The sequence below is a fragment of the Bombina bombina genome, chromosome 12 (genome assembly GCF_027579735.1).
Source record: "Bombina bombina isolate aBomBom1 chromosome 12, aBomBom1.pri, whole genome shotgun sequence".
Classification (NCBI taxonomy): Eukaryota; Metazoa; Chordata; class Amphibia; order Anura; family Bombinatoridae; genus Bombina; species Bombina bombina.
In genome coordinates this window covers 99,208,687-99,226,592 of record NC_069510.1, presented here as the reverse complement: position 1 = coordinate 99,226,592, position 17,906 = coordinate 99,208,687, and the positions used below count along the sequence as shown (strand labels likewise).

The 17,906-nt window shown below is 39.8% G+C and overlaps 2 protein-coding genes across 2 annotated transcripts in view; one reads left to right on the top strand and one right to left on the bottom strand.

Annotated features, from left to right (window-relative positions):
* Positions 1-3,847, bottom strand: part of IDH3G (isocitrate dehydrogenase (NAD(+)) 3 non-catalytic subunit gamma) — a 45,558-nt gene extending 41,711 nt beyond the window's left edge. Inside the window, exon 1 of the mRNA XM_053695642.1 lies at positions 3,728-3,847. Coding sequence (XP_053551617.1) covers positions 3,728-3,802 — 75 coding nt within the window. The 5' untranslated portion in view covers positions 3,803-3,847. The remainder of the gene's footprint in view (positions 1-3,727) is intronic.
* A 278-nt stretch (positions 3,848-4,125) lies between these two features.
* Positions 4,126-10,560, top strand: SSR4 (signal sequence receptor subunit 4). Its single transcript, XM_053695322.1, has 6 exons — positions 4,126-4,280; positions 5,500-5,618; positions 6,695-6,769; positions 9,125-9,214; positions 10,008-10,073; positions 10,373-10,560. Exons 1-6 carry the CDS (start codon positions 4,220-4,222, stop codon positions 10,475-10,477), a joined length of 516 nt encoding a protein of 171 aa, XP_053551297.1. The 5' UTR covers positions 4,126-4,219; the 3' UTR covers positions 10,478-10,560.
* Positions 10,561-17,906: the final 7,346 nt, after the last annotated feature.

Here is a 17,906-nt window from a genome sequence, read left to right as displayed (position 1 = left end):
CAGCCCAAGAGCTGGCAAACCTTTTAGGAGCTCTTTAATGTGAGCATGTGTGACAGCCTTAGCTTTTGTATAACATTTATAAATAAATACTTATGTAGCAGTAATAAAATAAGAACATCAGATTGGACTTCTGGCTCTGCAGCTATTATCTTAGCTACACCCCCTCTGTCATTCTCTAGCCCTTACAGGGACATGAAACCCCATAAAAATCTTCCACGATTTAGTTAGAAAATAAAATTTTAAACAACTTTCCAGTTTACTTCTATTATCAAATGTGCTTCATTCTCTTGGTATCATTTGTTGAAGGAGCAGCAATGCACTACTGGTTTCTAACTGAACACATGGGTGAGCCAATGACAATCGGTACTTATATGCAGCCACCAATCAGCAGCTAGAACCTAGGTTCCTTGCTGCTCTTGAGCTTTCCTAGATAAACATTTAAAACAAAGGATAGCAAGAGAAGGAAGCAAATTAAAATAATAGAAGTAAATTAGAACGTTGTTTAAAATTGAATGTTCTACCTAAATAATGAAATAAAAATTTTGGGTTTCATGTCCCATTAAGTCTTAGTCACCTAGCCAAAAGTTTATCTGTCAGCCCCTAACCTTAATTTCCCCCAAGCCTCCCCAGTTGCAGGCGGTCGCTTTGGGTTCCCCAGCACAAACTGTGTTGCTCAAATACTGTGCATGATGCTTGTGTGGTTGGAGTGAAGAGGGGGGGGGGGTAAAACTGGGCCTGGCTGCCCTATTACATGGCAGAAATGGGACAAGGGTGGAACCAAAGGAATTGCCAGTCCTCAGTGCACCACTCCATGTGCCATAGATTGCACTAGCCTAATGCCCCTGTATAAAATGAGCAGAGTCAGGTTAGGGGCTGTGGTCAGGGAACATAGCTGGTTATACAAGCTAGCCCAATGCCCCTGTATATAATGAGCATACAGGTTAGGGACTGTTGTTGGCAATGCAGGGCACATGACTGGTTATACATTAGCCTAATGCCTCTGTATATATGAGCTCACTAAGGTTAGGGGCTGTGGTTGGCAAGGCAGGGCAAATGACTGGTTATGCATTAACCTAATGCCCCTGTATATAATGAGAACACTCAGGTTAGGAGCTGTGGTTGTCAAGACAGGGCATATGACTAGTTATACAGTACTGTGCAAAAGTCAGGCCACTATTAGATTTGTTGTTTTAGCAATGACCATCCATATTTATTTTTCAGTCTCTTTATTAAGATACAAACAGAAAATACAGGAAATATGTACACAAAATATAAAACAAAACAAAAAACACAATTTTCAGAACAAAATGGCTTCTTCAGGCAAAAGTCAGTATTTAGTGTGACCTTAATGGGCACTAAGCATATCATGAACTGTTTTGGGGAGACAGTACTAAAGTTTTCTGAAGTATGGTATATTAACAGGTAAATGGAAGGAGTCACAATGTAACAGAGTCTTGTATAACTAAGGTTTATTGGACAATGCCAAAAGTCACAGTCAATAATACCTGACGCATATCACGTATGCGCTTCATCAGAGGCTCTGATTAAACGCATACTACTGGAACTTTTCCTCCACCAGAGGTGCCTCCCCCTCCCAATAGACTATCAACTACGGCTCCATAGGTGACGCACCAGGAAGCCTTACGACTGGGACTACACCCACTGAGGATCGGAACGCCAAACCATGGGACAACATACCGGATCTGTTTCAGACTGGTCTCATCACTCATTTGGAGCTGATCCAGGACGGGGGTCCAGGTGATACTCAGAACACCAGCACATCGGATCAGACAGATTCGGCACAGTGGAGGTTTACTTACCTGAACGGCTCCGGACCACACCGTCTTTCTTCAGTGCAATATACCCATAGGCATAAGCGGAGGTAAGACTCAAAGACACTTTGATTGGCTCTCTACTACTGTCCTGGACTAATTAGTACTTTACTGAAATACTGGGACATTTTACTATTCCAGATTTTGCCGCACTTTGAATTGATGAGACTTTGGAATTACCTGGGTACCCATAATAGTCTATGTTTCTGGTATATTATACCAGGCTTCTTTCAGCACTTCCCAGAGTTCTTCTTTAAATTTAGGTTGGCTTATTTCTTTCTCTGTCCAGGTGATCCCATACTGCCTCAAATAATATTCAGGTCCATGACTGTCAGTGTTTTATCAGCTGTTTTTCTCTCCAGATATGATTTCACTGCATAGCAGTGTGTTTGGGATCGTTATCATGCTGAAAAATAAAACCATTCCCAATCAGGCGCTTTCCAGAAGGAATACAACTCGTTTGTACTTTTCTGCATTCATGATCCCATCAATTCGGACAATACTGCCAAGCCCAAGAGAAGAAATGCAGCCCAAAACCAGGACAGACCCTCTACTATGTTTCACTAAAGGCAGCAAACACTCATTCTTCCATCTCTACCCAACTTTTCTCACATATTGTCAACGATTGGACCCAAATTTTTCAAACTTAGATTTGTCACTCGATAATACTCTTTTCCACTGATCTTCATTCCAATCTTTGTGACCTTTAGCATATCTTGGCCTTTTCACCCTGTTCCCCTTCCAAAAAAAGTGGCATCTTGGCTGCTACCCTTCCACAAAAAACATTCCTGCTCAAGCTCCTTCGTACTGTAGAAGGGTCAACTTGGCATCCCGATGAAGCTGCCAGATGCTAAGCCATGTACTTGCTGGGCTACATATGGTGTCTCAAAGAAGAAACTCTGAGAAACTTCTCATCAGATTGTTTTAAAAAAATTTTTTTGGGACTTTGTCTTTATTTTTTGTTTTGTTTTTTGTCTTTGACCTCTCCTGATTTTTCGAGTATCCGGTTTGTTTGCCGATTTCCCTTTGAGAGTGGCCTTGCTGATGCAAAAGTATGATTTTATGTCTGTGAAATTCTGTGATCTTTGGCATGATGTCTTATTAGCAAGCTTCCAATGAATTAAACTTATACCACATGTGTATGTAAGGCTCAAGCATGTCTTGCACAAACCTCGTGTAAGACCTTTTTCACAGCAGTCATTTTGACATGAAAGAGAAGGACAAATACAATGTTAACAATTACATTAATTAGGGTTCCATTCCATTTAGGTTTACTAGAGCCAGTTTCCTGCAATTGCTCAAGTGTAAGGTAAGGTCACATAAAATACTTGCTACTTTAGCCAATAGAAGCTGTTTTTCTATTTTTTTTATACTGCGCACAAATATCCTGTATTTTCTGTTTGTATTCTAATAAAGAGACTGAGAAATAATTATATATGGTCATTACCTTTGCTAAAACAACAAATCCAATGGTGGCCTAAAACTTTTGCACAGTACAGTACTGTATTTTAGCCTAACGCTCCTATATATAATAAGATTACTAAGTTTAGGGGCTGGTGTTGGTATAGTAGGGTAAAAAATGGCTAGTGCTTTTGAGTTACTCACACTCAGCAATATTTATTCGCCTCAGTTTTACAACTGGATTGTAACGTACGTATAGCTAACCTTCGCTGTGTATTCTGGGTATTCAAGTTCTAGTACTTACTCTCTACAATAATATTCAAATAGCTCTGTACTACAAGCCCCATAATGCCTTGCAAAGGCCCCAGCATTTCGCTGTTCTCTCCGCCCTTCATTCGTGTAAGTAACCCTGCGGCGTCTCAAGACACAGAAAAAGGCGTGTATCAAATTAACATAACTCAGTTTACGGTGATTTGCCATGGCGGAAACCTTACTTGCTGTCTGTTAGTAACTCCGGCCCGAGATGACCGAAGCAGCCTGAAAGCAGAAGACGCAGTGCGAGCAGCCATGATAAAAGTTTGACAGGTGACAGGCAGCGCATGCGCGACCTTTACAGCGGCGCCTTGCAGTGAAAGTGAATGCAGTCTACGCATGCGTCTGTGAAAATACAAAAGAAGTGACGTACACACTTTTTTTTATCCAGAAACACGTGGAACATGCCGCCATCTTTAGATCTGGCAAAAGGAACAAAGCATTTTTTATAATGCTTATTCTAGCATGTTATGGTTCATTCATTGCATTCACAAGCAGCAGTAAATATATGAAGTAGTTAATATAATAATTTACCGCCGAATTTGACGGGTTTCGTTGTCGCATCACATCCCAGGGTGCTTTGCGTCTCACGCTGAGCTGGCCTAACCAGGCTCCTCCCCGTCTCTCAGGTCTTTTTGCGTTGGACAACAAGCTGTCGTGTCTCAGTAAAGGCGATGGCGGGAGCGGTGCGTGTGCTGGGGGCCTTGCTAGCTGCCCTGGTGGCTTTGTGCTCTGGTGAGTTTGAGTGACTGAGCGCGAGGGATGCTGGGTGTTTAATAGTAAGTAGTAATATTTTCAATAATGTATCTGGTGAATGGGCGCTACCTGGCTCAAGTCTGTTTTAGATGCGGGTTTTACACCGCAAAATATCCCCTAATTGCTCCTGCTGACGTTGTAATACACAGTGCCATTTTATGTAGTAAAATAATGCTGTATGATTAGGTGTGCTGGGTACAACGAGTTGCTGCTGCTAATCAGTGGCATCTAGAGGTTCCAGGCATAGGGATATGGGGCATCCAGGCTGTGTTATGGGCATGTGGGAGGTCTGGCATCTCCTGGTATTATGTGAGGATGGCTGCTCATATGGTGCTTGGCATGAAGAAGTGTTGGGGAGAACAGATTAGGGCTCTCTCTGGTCATGTTGGCATTGTGTGCAGTGGTCTGGGGCTGCTGCCCATGTGGGAGGTCTGGCATCTCCAAGCATGGCTTGCTGGCTATAGGGTGAGGTGCTCATCTGGTATTTTGTATGGGGTACTCAAGTCAGTGTGGGGTGCAAGGGTTGGAAGAGGTCTTTTATTGAGGTATGAGGGTGGAGTATCTGGGGGGTCTTGAGTAGGGGGTTTTAGATAATAGATCATGTGCTTCAAGCACAAGGATTCTGGGAGATGTGGGTCTCTAGTTGCAGTGAGTGGCATTCTGGTAGCATGGTGTCTTGTGTTTATAACATAAAAGATATACACATTAATAATTGCAGATGCACAGTTGTGCCTTCATGGTGGGGTCTGTTCAGTGACCATCCCATAGTATACGCTGTGCTAAAGTAACGTACAGCCCCGAACCATTGGCAGGTCTTTGTAGGCCTGTACACTGTTGTGGGCCGCACATTTAGCTAGTTTCCTGTTGGCTCTACCTAATATTGCCATACGATGAATCTATACGTGGTAATGTTTGGTAGCTAGATATGTAATGTTGACCTAATTTTTATATGATCACTTATACACAAATTCTGCTATTAAAAATGTTTTCCACAGTCGAGCAGTTGAATTTCTATAAATAAGATGCGCTGTTTTTTACCCGTGTTAAATAATTGGCAAAAAATTAGCATATGTAATGCAAAACAAAAAACTCAAGAACTGTATAATTTACATGTTTGTCACCAGCAGTGCACATGTTATGGATCTGACTCACATTAGTAATTTTACACCTTTTTAACAGGATTGATTTTTGCTTTCAGCTGAGACCTGCACAGAGCCGGTGATTGTCCCATCGTACTACACTACCTCAGATGCGGTGATCTCCTCCGAAGTGGTCTTTATCGTGGAGATCGCCTTAACCTGCACCAATGGGGCACAGGTGGGGAACATTCTCCTTAGTTTATGCACGGCTGAATTTCTATGTTGGGGTCTGTGTGGTGACTCCCTTATAGTGACGCTGTGCAAGAGTGATTGTAGCCCCGAACCATTGACAGGTTTGTGCCCATAGACCTAGTCACTGATGTGGGCTGCACATGTGATTTAATACATTAGTACAGTATCCACACTGCTGTTACTGGTCATGCCGGCTCAGTATTGCTGCATGCCTGTGGCTGTTTGTTGCTGGGTTATAGAAACTTTAGCGACACCCGACCCCCCTTCTTAAAAACAAACTAAGATGTAATTGATATGGAATTTGCAGGATTTTTTCTCTTTATTTAATAGTTTTGTGTTCTGCACTATGTACTGTTATTTAAAGGGGCATGAAACCCTTCAAATATTTTTTTTCATAATTCCGTTAGCGCATGCCTTTTAAAACAACTTTCTAATGTTTCGATTACATTTGCTTAGTTCTAGTTGTCCTTTGAAGGAGCAGCATTTCACTACTGGGAGCTAGCTGAACACTTATGAGTCAGTGACAAGAGGCAAATTAGTGTAGCCAGCTCCCAGTAGTGCATTGCTGCCCTGACCCCACCTAGGTATACTTTAACAAAGGATACCAAAAGATCAAAGCAAATTGGAAAAGTTGTTTAAAAAAAAAAAGTATGCTGTATCTGAACCATGAGACAAAAAATGGGTTTCATATCCCTTCATATTGGGGCTATGGCAGTGATACATTTTATGCTACTGTCAGATCCCTGCACATAATGCAGTTTCCTTACTAGTGCAGAGTTGCTGTCCCTGTGGTTACAAATAAGTGAATTAGTGACTAACATGTAATTAGTTAGCTGTGCTGTAATTACAGGGGGGGGGGGGTAAACTGGCACACCATCTTCTTCCACTTTAAAGAGAATGAAGTACATTTGAGTATATAAGTAAAATGTGAAGTTGTTGAAAATTGCCTCATGTCCTTTAGGAAATAAAAACCTGCTTCTTGCTGATGTTTATATCTAAGAGAACTCTTATCTCACTTACTGCGAGCTCAGCTTTCTTATCTACTTCCTTTTTCCTCTTCAGAATGTTGCACTTTATGCCGACGTGAATGGGAAGCAGTTCCCTGTGACGCGTGGTCAGGACATTGGCCGTTACCAGGTAAGACGCACGTGCATGTCCCTGATCTGCTATATAACCCATTAGTGACTCGGCTGCATGGAAAGATTTATGGCGCGGTCTGCACAGTGACCTCCCCATAGTGTGCTCCATGCAACAGTAAATCGCTTCTCCGAACCATTGGCAGGTCGGATTTCTGTAGGCCTGGCCACTGAAGTGAGCTGCACATTCCTGTAGGGTTTTAACTTTTAAAGGGACAGTAAACAACTCGTTATTGCAATGCTTTTTTTGTGTTGATAGATTAACATAGTTAAAGGCACACTAAAGTCAAAATTACATTTTCATGAGTCAAAGCGTGCAGTTTTAAGAGACATTTCATTTTACTCCTATTTTCAAGCTTTGCACATTCTTTTTATATACACTTTTAAAGTGATGGTAAACTCTCCCCTTTTTAAAATCAGATCTGGAATGTAAGTGCTATTTTAGATGGAGTTTAATTCATTAGCTGTAATGAAGATGCAGTATAAAATGGTTTTTATTATAGGTATGAAATTCAAATACTGCATGCTCCTCCGCCCACTTCAAAAGTAAAATTTTCTGTGAGCTAACAGATTGAATTGTTGTCCAATCAGCGCTCTCCCCATATGGCACTTTTGTTGTAGCTAGAGCATTGATTGGAGAGTAATTCAATCATTTAGCTGACAGGAAAATTGACTTTTGAAGTGGGTGGTGTAACGTGGGGTATTTGAATTTCATATCTATATTAATAACTAAGTTATAGCGCATCTTCATTACACATGATGAATAAAACTATCTAAAATAGCGCTTACATTCCAGATCTGATTTTTAAAAGGGGAGAGTTTACCATCACTTTAATATATCAATGTGTTATAACTGCACAAGCTGTATGCATATAATTTCAGTGAGAAACAAAGTTTGTGAAAGTTTTTATATATTTTTTTTTTTTTTTTCTGCAATCCCTGGTAGTGAAGGGATAAAAACCATCTCGGACCTTACACAATGCGAAACGTATGTTCTTCCTTCAGTATTGTATATAATGTCCATGGCAGCATTACACAGCCTCATTGGCTGAGAGGTACAGGGGGGGTGCAGGGGACTGTGTGCTATAAGTTGCTAGTCCTGTTAGCTACAGTTTGTGATCTCCATGTATAAAGCGCAATGGAGCACTGTTCCAAACGTAGCTGCAGCTTTTTAATCAGATGGTGAATGTGTATAGGAGCATTCTCATCTAATAAATTGTGGCAGTTCACTTTTAAATTCTTATTGCAAAATGGGCTTTAAGACCCAGGAGTAAAGACACTAAATTCTTGTTAGTTTCTCGATCTGTTTATTTAATTTTTCATGTAAAAAAAAAATAATTCTTGTTGCTGCTGAGCAAATTATATCTGCATCTAAACACATTCCCTCCGTTGACAAGGAGTATTAATGCACAGGTCTTGCTGATTACAGTAGAAAATTCTTTTTTTAAAGGGACAGTCTACTTCCAAATTGTTATTGTTTATAAAGATAGATGATCCCTTTACCCATTCTCCAGTTTTGCATAACATTTATATTAATACATATTACCTCTGATTACCTTGTATCTAAGCCTCTGCAGACTGCCCCTCCTTATCTCAGTGCTTTAGACATGCAGTTAAGCCAATCAGTGCAAACTCCTAAACTCCACAGGAGTGAGCACAATGTTAGCTATGACACACATGAGCTAGCTCTGTCTAACAAACTTTCAAAATGCTCTGAGATGAGAGGCGGTTTTCAGCAGTTTAGAAATCGGTTTAAGCCTAACTCGGTTTAGCTTTTCACAAAGAATACCAAGGGAACAAAGCAAATTTGATAAGTTAGAAAGTTGTTTGAAATTGCACGTCCCTAATTAAATCATGAAAGTTTTAAAGGGACACTGAACCCAAATTTTTTCTTTCATGATTCAGATAGAGCATGCAACTTTCTAATTTAGTTCTATTTTTCTTTGTTCTCTTGCTATCCTTATTTGAAAAGGCAGGAATGAAAGCTTTGGAGACGGCCTATTTTTTTGTTCAGTACCCTGGATAGGGCTTGCTGATTGGTGCCTGCATTTAGCCATCCAATCAGCAAGCGCAACCCAGATTTTCAACCCAAAATGGGCTGGCTCCAAAGCTTTTATTCCTGCTTTTTCAAATAAAGATAGCAAGAGAACAAAGAAAAAATGATATAATTAAATTACAAAAGCAGCTTAAAATTGCATGCTCTATCTGAATTGGGGTTTAGTATCCCTTTAATTTTGACTAGACTGTCCCTTTAACAGTCAGGGGTAGGCTAGTATATACTGACAGTGTGTGATGTCATTAGTGGGCGTAGTGACATAAGGGTGTTTGGTCTAATGCTGGCTCATATCTGCTGCAGGTCTCCTGGAGTCTGGAACATAAGAACGCTCATTCTGGGACTTACGAAGTGAAGTTCTTTGACGAGGAATCCTACAGTCTCTTGAGAAAGGTCAGTCAGGGGTAGTAACTATTTGTTGGTGTATTGGGATATTGTATAAGAATCTTCTACTGACATTGAGAAATAAGCAGACCATTCACTGTACGTGCTGCTCTTGTTGTGAAGTGACTCTCTGGGCATATTTGCTGTTGCAAGCCCAGACTGGGGCCACTAGCCATGACACATTTAACAGTAGTATTGTGAGGAACCAGCGGACTGTATAATTTTACTGAAATACTGTGGGTTTTATCTCCCCTTTCTGTAGTCACTAACTGTTGAGCATTTGCAGTAAATTGTACAGTGTGCGTGATGTGCATTATTGTCCATATGGTGGGTTTTGTTTTATATGCATAGATACAAACACCCCGCTCCAGTCTAACTATTTATAGGGCTCTACGGTATGAGCTTGGAAATCCCAGGGGGGTCACAGCTCCTAAATTGTTACTTGGTACCCGACTCTTGTTCTATGTATTTATATAAACTCATTTGACTTGTAATAAGCTTGTAATGTTTTTCTAAGCTGGGATATACTTTTTGAAAACCCACTTATGTTTACCTGGTCACCTTTGCTGTAACCATTCAGGGCCCAATGTAAATAAGCTTATACACTGTTATGTGCTTAAAGTTTGTCTGACCCTGCTACATAAGTATGCAGAATGCACTCCAGTGTGTCTGGGGGGGGGGGGGGGTGAGGCAAATTACAGCAAAAGTAGGCAAGCTAAACAGGTTTGTTAGATATGTATTTAGTCTGATTTATGTGGTATTTAATTTAGAGATTTAATGTTTTTATTGTTGACATTCCCAGGCCCAGAGGAATAATGAGGATATATCCACAATCAAACCCCTCTTCACAGTCAATGTTGATCATCGGGTAAGTGTCAGGCTTAGTGTGTCTGAGGGTGACCGTGATGCATGGCTATGGATTTATAGCAGAGTCTGACAGTGACCTGCTCATAGTGTGCTCCATGCTAGAGTGACTTGCGGCCCCAAACCATTGACAGATCGGCACCATAGGTCTGATCACTGATGTGGGCTGCACATGTAAACTGCATATACAGATTATTGTAGTCCCTGTTCCAATCACTGTGGTTAGACTCGCATATGTAATGGTTTTGTTGCGACCTTGTGTATAAGTATTTTTCTATACTTACATCTTCTTTCCCCCTCTAGGGAGCGTGGAATGGTCCATGGGTGTCTACAGAGGTGCTGGCTGCATTGATAGGAATCTTCCTGTATTACACAGCATACACGGCGAAGGGCAACATCCAAGCATGATTGTGTTTTGGGGGGGATACTGGGGGAGGGGTATTGTCTGGTGTACAGAATTGTTTCTCGATAATACATTTTATACACAACCATTGTCGTGCCTTTTTGTTTTCACTTCTAATCATGGTGAGGCACTAAAGCGAGAGAATATGTACAGTTGTGCTGGAGCAGGCACATTAAAATTATTTGACATTTGCAGACTGAACTCAGTACTTCAGGATTTGTTACTACAAAACTCGTCTCGCATCATTCTTTAGTGAAGTCTACATGTAAGGTATAGATGAAATATGGCAGTAAAGGTACAAAACCTTTTATCCAAACTGGGATCAGAAAAGTTTGGATTTTGGAATATTTGTGTCAGTAAAATGGGACAGCTTGACGTTGGGATGGGACCAAGTGTGAACAATATTTTTATGTAACTTGCACAATATTTGTCATAGTACAGCTTACACATGCAAGGTGGCTTTATATCATTTTTATTTATATTACCATCAGAAAGATAGTACATTAATATGAAACCTAGTTTTAAATAGACTTTTGCGCCTACTATAGACTACTTTTTAATGCATAAAAATAGTAACAGGCATGGTCACGGTTAACCCCTTAATGACCGAGGACGTGCAGGGTACGTCCTCAAAAAAAAGGCAGTTAATGCCTGAGGACGTACCCTGCACGTCCTCGGTGTGGAAAGCAGCTGGAAGCGATCCTGCTCGCTTCCAGCTGCTTTCCGGTTATTGCAGTGATGCCTCGATATGGAGGCATCCTGCAATAACCATACATGGCCATCCGATGCAGAGAGAGCCACTCTGTGGCCCTCTCTGCACCGGACATCGATGGCCGGTATCGTTGGTGGGTGGGAGCCGAATTGGGAGGCGGGTGGGCGGCCATCGGTGTTGCGCGTGACGTCACGGGGATCGGGACCGTCGGGGGCGCGCACGGGCGCGCGCACGGGGGGTGGCGGGCGGGCGCGTGCACGGGGCGGGAGCGGGTGGGAACCGCTACACTACAGAAAAGTTAAAAAGTAAAAGTAAAAAAAAAATGTAATAAACTTTATTTTAAAAACCATCTAAGGGATCTGGAAGGGGTGGGGGTTGGTCTTGGGGGGGGGGGGGGAAAGCTACACTACAGAAAAGGGACATATTTTATTTAAAAAAAAGCTTTTTTTCACTAAACTGGGTACTGGCAGACAGCTGCCAGTACCCAAGATGGCGCACATTAAGTCAGAGGGGGAGGGTTAGAGAGCTGTTTAGTGGGGGATCAGTGAGGTTGGGGGCTAAGGGGGATCCCTACACAGAAGCATATGTAAATATGCTAACAAAAAATGCACAAAAAAGCCCAAATATACCTTTTATTTTAGTACTGGCAGAGTTTCTGCCAGTACTTAAGATGGCGGGGACATTTGTGGGGTAGGGGAGGGAAGAGAGATGTTTGGGAGGGATCAGGGGGTCTGATGTTTCAGGTGGGAGGCTGATCTTTACACTAAAGCTAAAATTAACCCTGCAAGCTCCCTACAAGCTACCTAATTGACCCCTTCACTGCTAGCCATAATACACGTGTGATGCGCAGCGCCATTTAGCAGCATTCTAATTACCAAAAAGCAACTCCAAAGTCATATATGTCTGCTATTTCTGAACAAAGGGGATCCCAGAGAAGCATTTACAACCATTTGTGCCATAATTGCACAAGCTGTTTGTAAATTATTTCAGTGAGAAACCTAAAATTATGAAAAATTTTACGTTTTTTTTAATTTGATCGCATTTGGCGGTGAAATGGTGGCATGAAATATACCAAAATGGGCCTAGATCAATACTTGGGGTTGTCTACTACACTACACTAAAGCTAAAATTACCCCAAAAAGCTCCTTACATGCTCCCTAATTAACCCCTTCACTGCTGGGCATAATACACGTGTGGTGCGCAGTGGCATTTAGCGGCCTTCTAATTACCAAAAAGCAATGCCAAAGCCATATATGTCTGCTATTTCTGAACAAAGGGGATCCCAGAGAAGAATTTACAACCATTTATGCCATAATTGCACAAGCAGTATGTAAATAATTTCGGTGAGAAACTGAAAGTTTGTGAAAAAATTTGTGAAAAAGTGAACAATTTTTTGTATTTGATCGCATTTGGCGGTGAAATGGTGGCATGAAATATACCAAAATGGGCCTAGATCAATAATTTGGGATGTCTTCTAAAAAAAAATATATACATGTCAATGGATATTCAGGGATTCCTGAAAGATATTAGTGTTCTAATGTAACTAGCGTTAATTTTGAAAAAAAATGGTTTGAAAATAGCAAAGTGCTACTTGTATTTATGGCCCTATAAGTTACAAAAAAAGCAAAGAAGATGTAAATATTGGGTATTTCTAAACTCAGGACAAAATTTAGAAACAATTTAGCATGGGTGTTTTTTGGTGGTTGTAGATATGTAACAGATTTTGGGGTTCAAAGTTAGAAAAAGTGTGTTTTTTTCCATTTTTCCTCATATTTTATAATTTTTTTTATAGTAAATGATAAGATATGATGAAAATAATGGTATTTTTAGAAAGTCCATTTAATGGCGAGAAAAACGGTATATAATATGTGTGGGTACAGTAAATGAGTAAGAGGAAAATTTCAGCTAAACACAAACACCGCAGAAATGTAAAAATAGCCTTGGTCCCAAACGGACAGAAAATGGAAAAGTGCTCTGGTCACTAAGGGGTTAAAGGGACAGTCAACACCAGAATTTGTTGTTTAAAATGAAAGATATTCCCTTTATTACCCATTCCCCAGTTTTGCATAACCAACACTGTTATATTAATACACTTTTTACCCCTGATTACCTTGTATCTAAGTATCTTCTTACAGCCCCCTTAGTTCAGTTCTTTTGACAAGCTCAATGTTATCTATATGGAACACATGAACTAATGCCCTCTAGTGGTAAAAATGCATTCAGATTAGAGGCAGTCTTCAAGGTCTATGAAATTGGCATATGAACCCTCCTATGTTTAGCTTTAAACTAAGAATACCAAGCGAAAGCAAGATTGGTGATAAAAGTAAATTGGGAAGTTTATAATTTTCCTGCTAGTGTGTTTTGTTTTGTTTTTGTTTTTTACTTGACTGTCCCTTAAACAAAATTCTTGCATATATTATGCTTACTATCCTCCACCAATAAGTGAAATTTTCAGCCATTGTAATTACTAGTGAGGAAACTGTTTTTTTTATTTAAATTGAGTTATAATTGCTGAATAATTCTGGAATTTTAAATTCATTATTTGTGGATTTGTACTTTTGTTAGACTGATTTTATAGAAACATTGTCTGTTTCTCTTCATCTTATGGTAAAATATTGATATTCCTTCCTATTGGTGCATGGTACTTAAAGGGTTAGAAATAGATTTCCATGTGAACCTAATTAAAATATATTATAATTACTATTATAAATGTAATCATTTAAAATAATTTTTACATTTAATTAAACTTTCACATATCTTTAATTTTAAAGGATAAATTGTCATAAAATGTGCGGTAATGACTGCCCATAAAATGAGGCATGGCTCATGTAATCCAGCATGCTCCCCCCATCCAATGGCAAAGCGGCTGGGCCCCTTAATTTAAATATTAGATTCAGTCAGCATCGCATGCGCAGTACTGATGTTAAAGCACAGCTGTTCAAAGCTTATTGATCCTATTGGTTGAAGGGGCAGTTTCACACCCTCAGCTGAGAGGAGACAGGGAACAATATAAACAGGTACTCTATTACCCACGCTTCAGGATGCACGTTTACGATGAGAGCTGTGCAAGACTTTACAAGCTGCTTCTGTCAGACTTCATCCCTGCACTAAGAAGAGCTGCCTGTGATGAAGTCCATCTGTGTTTTAGACTTGGAATACGGCAGTGAGTTTGAGAGCTATGTTTAACTGTCGGGCTCATCTCCCTCTGGCTGTGTTTGCTTTTTTAGTGACGGTGAGGGCTCCGTTTCCACATGAAAGCAAACACAGCCAGAGGGAGGGGTGAGATGAGCCCGACAGTTAAATAAACATAGCTCTCAAACTCACTGCCGTATTCAACGTCTAAAACACTGATGGACTTCATCACAGGCAGGAAGAATTCTAATATACACACTGCTCTCCTAAATGCCTCTTCATTTGCAAGTGTGAGGCTGCCCCTCCAAACGATGCTTATGATTTGCACTCTGTGACTCTTGATCCCGTGAACAAAATCTGTGATGTGACTAATCCCCGATTAGCCGTTGCCTGCTTGAAAGAACTTGTGCTCCTGTCAGTAGACTGTGGGGCGATTCTGCGCATGCGTTGCTAATAAAATAGTTTAATTGCGCATGCAGGCCGCCATGATGTTTCTACCCAGGTAGAACATAGTAACAGGCCGCATATAATGGTTAAAAATTGGCGTAGTACTAAGTTTCCAATTGAAATTACAAAAAATGGAAGGAAAACTTTTCAAAGGTACCAATTGCAAATGTATACTTTATGAAGTGTTTCATGAGTTAAAAATATTTTTTGGCTTTTTTTTTACATTTTTTTTTTTATTTTATTACGTTTATACAGAATACAAACGGCAGTAGGGTTACAAAGTAGCCATAAGCATATGTCTGAGTAATTGCATCTGTATAAAACAAAATGACTCCAATGCTCCATTAGTATCTAATACATACAGCCTAACATTTATTACGGACATTCATAACCATTGATCGATAACGCATATATTCTCCTTTTTTTAATTAACGCTATACATTGTCCAAAAGTAACCCAAATAATTACCAAGGTTACAAAGGTACCTTTTCTGCTGTAAAGAATGTTTATAGCTAGTACATACTTCCTAAAAAATAATGTCCGTGAACAAAATAGCATTTTACTATTCAACCCGAGCCTTGTTTATTTAACTAGGTTAACATAAGATCTCTCTACTGCCTATTAATAAAACAAAATGAACAGAAACAAATATTTCATAAACCAGTAACCCTATCTCATATCAGCTCACAAGACCAATATACTGATTTTTTAATCTGGTATTACCCTAGCCCCTTAAGTCTAATCTTATACATATCTTGAACATTTTATTCTATCATTTAAAGGGTCCTACCCTCACACCCGTAACGGTGGGGGCCGAGGAGAGGGGAGAGAAGAAAAAAAGGAGACTTTTCCGTTCGCGTTGCTTCGCCATTCTCAAAAAAAAATCCTTTTAGTGCGCTAACCATTGAGGGGGCAAAACTTTTGCCACTACCAGGTTCATAAAGGGTAATGCATTTTTAAGTGGCTCTGTAAATTGTCTTTGTATCGACAAAGGCCATGAACGGATATATCTTTTCCACTTCTTAAAAAAAAAATTCTATATTGTTTTTCAGCTCTGATTTTCAGGTCTTGACGCTCAACTATCATCTGTAGTTTAATAGTATTAACAAATTCACTTAAACTCTGCCTCTTTCTGTTTCCATTTCTGAAATATCAAATTACGTGTAGCCAGAATCACCGTATTTGTTAAATACCTGTCCCCAGGATTCTCCCCTTGTTGCAAAAAACATATTTGTAAAGGTTCTAATACTACTTTAACATTAAGATACTTATTTAACCAAAATTGTACATTCAACCAATATTGTTGCACTTTGGGGCATCCCCATATACAGTGTAACAAGTTTGCCCTGGCTTTTCTGCATTTTGAAACGTGCTCTGCTGGGTGGAGGCCCAGGTACTGATTCTTTCAGGTGTTAAATAATTATTAATTCATTTCAGTTGTGATTCTCTCCAGTTAATCCAGTCTGTGGCTTCCTCTGCCAGTTTTAAGGCTGTGACACACTGCAAGCGATGCGGCGCGAGGCAAAGCAGCTGCTTTGCTCCGCGTCGCATCGCTTCTGAAGTTCAAATATTTCATCTCTGAGCGCTTAGCTACGCGACCTGACGCAGCAGAGTGCTCAGAGATGAAAAGGCAGGACACACTGAGCGCGCACAGCTGCATCTACACGCTGCGCGTCGCTCTGCTTGCAGTGTGTCACAGCCTTTATACTTTCAGTGATATCCTGGCTTTCTATTGTAATAAAATATTTCAAAGATTTCTCTCTAGCCTTATTAATGTGATTTTTTCCAGTGATTTTCATTATGTTTTGATACCAGATTGAAATTGATCTAATCCCGGCCTTATATAGCTTAAGACCTGAGTCTATATGTAGTTGACCCCAGTCAGTACCATATATACTTATTTGTGTTTCTATATAATTACGTGTTTGTAGATATGCATAAAAGTTCTTAGCAGAAAGTGTAAATTCCCCAGCAAGATTTTACAAGGTTTTGGTCCGCCCCGTTTCCCCTATTCTCAACTGTGCAAATTCCCTAAGACCTTTATCATGCCATTCACGAAATACATTTTTTTTTTTTTTACCTCTGGTGGAAGATCCACTAATAGGGAGGAGCCTGGAAACCTGAAATTCATAACCCAGTAGCCTGCAGTACGTTTTGCCATGCAAGCACTATATTTGCAAATGTTAACAAATTACTAATATTGCCAGGTAACTTCTTATATGGGCAGTGTAATAAGGCCTGTAAATTAAAAGGTTTAATCAGCTCAGATTTCATATCGTAATAAGTAACATAATTCGCCCTAGTCAGCCAGTCTATGCCAAATTTTATCAGCGTAACAATGTTGTAATATTTGGTAAAGTGAACCCCCCAAATTGCTTTATTTGACTTAACTTTTCTACCGACAGACGCGCTTTCTTTTCCCCCCAAATGAACAGTGAGCATGCTCTATTATAATCTGTCTATGTCCTTTTTTGGAATCAAAATTGGTAGATTTTGTAATAGAAATAACACTTTAGGGAAAAAAATTGTTTTGATTAACATGACCCTTGCCGATGAGAGACAATATATATTCCACTTACTTAGATCCAGCTGTATGTTGTTAAAAATCTCTTTATAATTTAACTGATACCATTCTCTGGGGTTTCTCCCTAAATAATTAATATATTGTACTTCTTTAAAGATGTGATTCAGACTACTTGTTTTATTGACCCATAATATTTTCGATTTACTTGGGTTAATTCTATAGCTCGAGAATGAACTAAACTTGCCTATGATCTCCAACAATAATGGGATGCTTATGGTTGTGTCTTGTAAAAACAACAGTATGTCATCTGTATAAAGGGAGATCAATGATATTTTACTTCCTATTTTGACTACCTGTATCTCCTTTCTTATATATATATATATATATATTGCAAGGGGTTCTAGTGCTATATCGAACAACGGGGGGGATAATGGGACATCCCTGACATGTGCCTTTTTCTAGGATAATATACTGTGATAATTCCCCATTTACTAATAAATGTGATTTGGGTTTGTTATAGATTAGTTTAATCAGCTCGACAATACTACCAGAGAAACCAACATTTTCAAGTGCTGTAAATAGATGGTCCCATACAATAGAGTCAAATGCTTTTTCTACA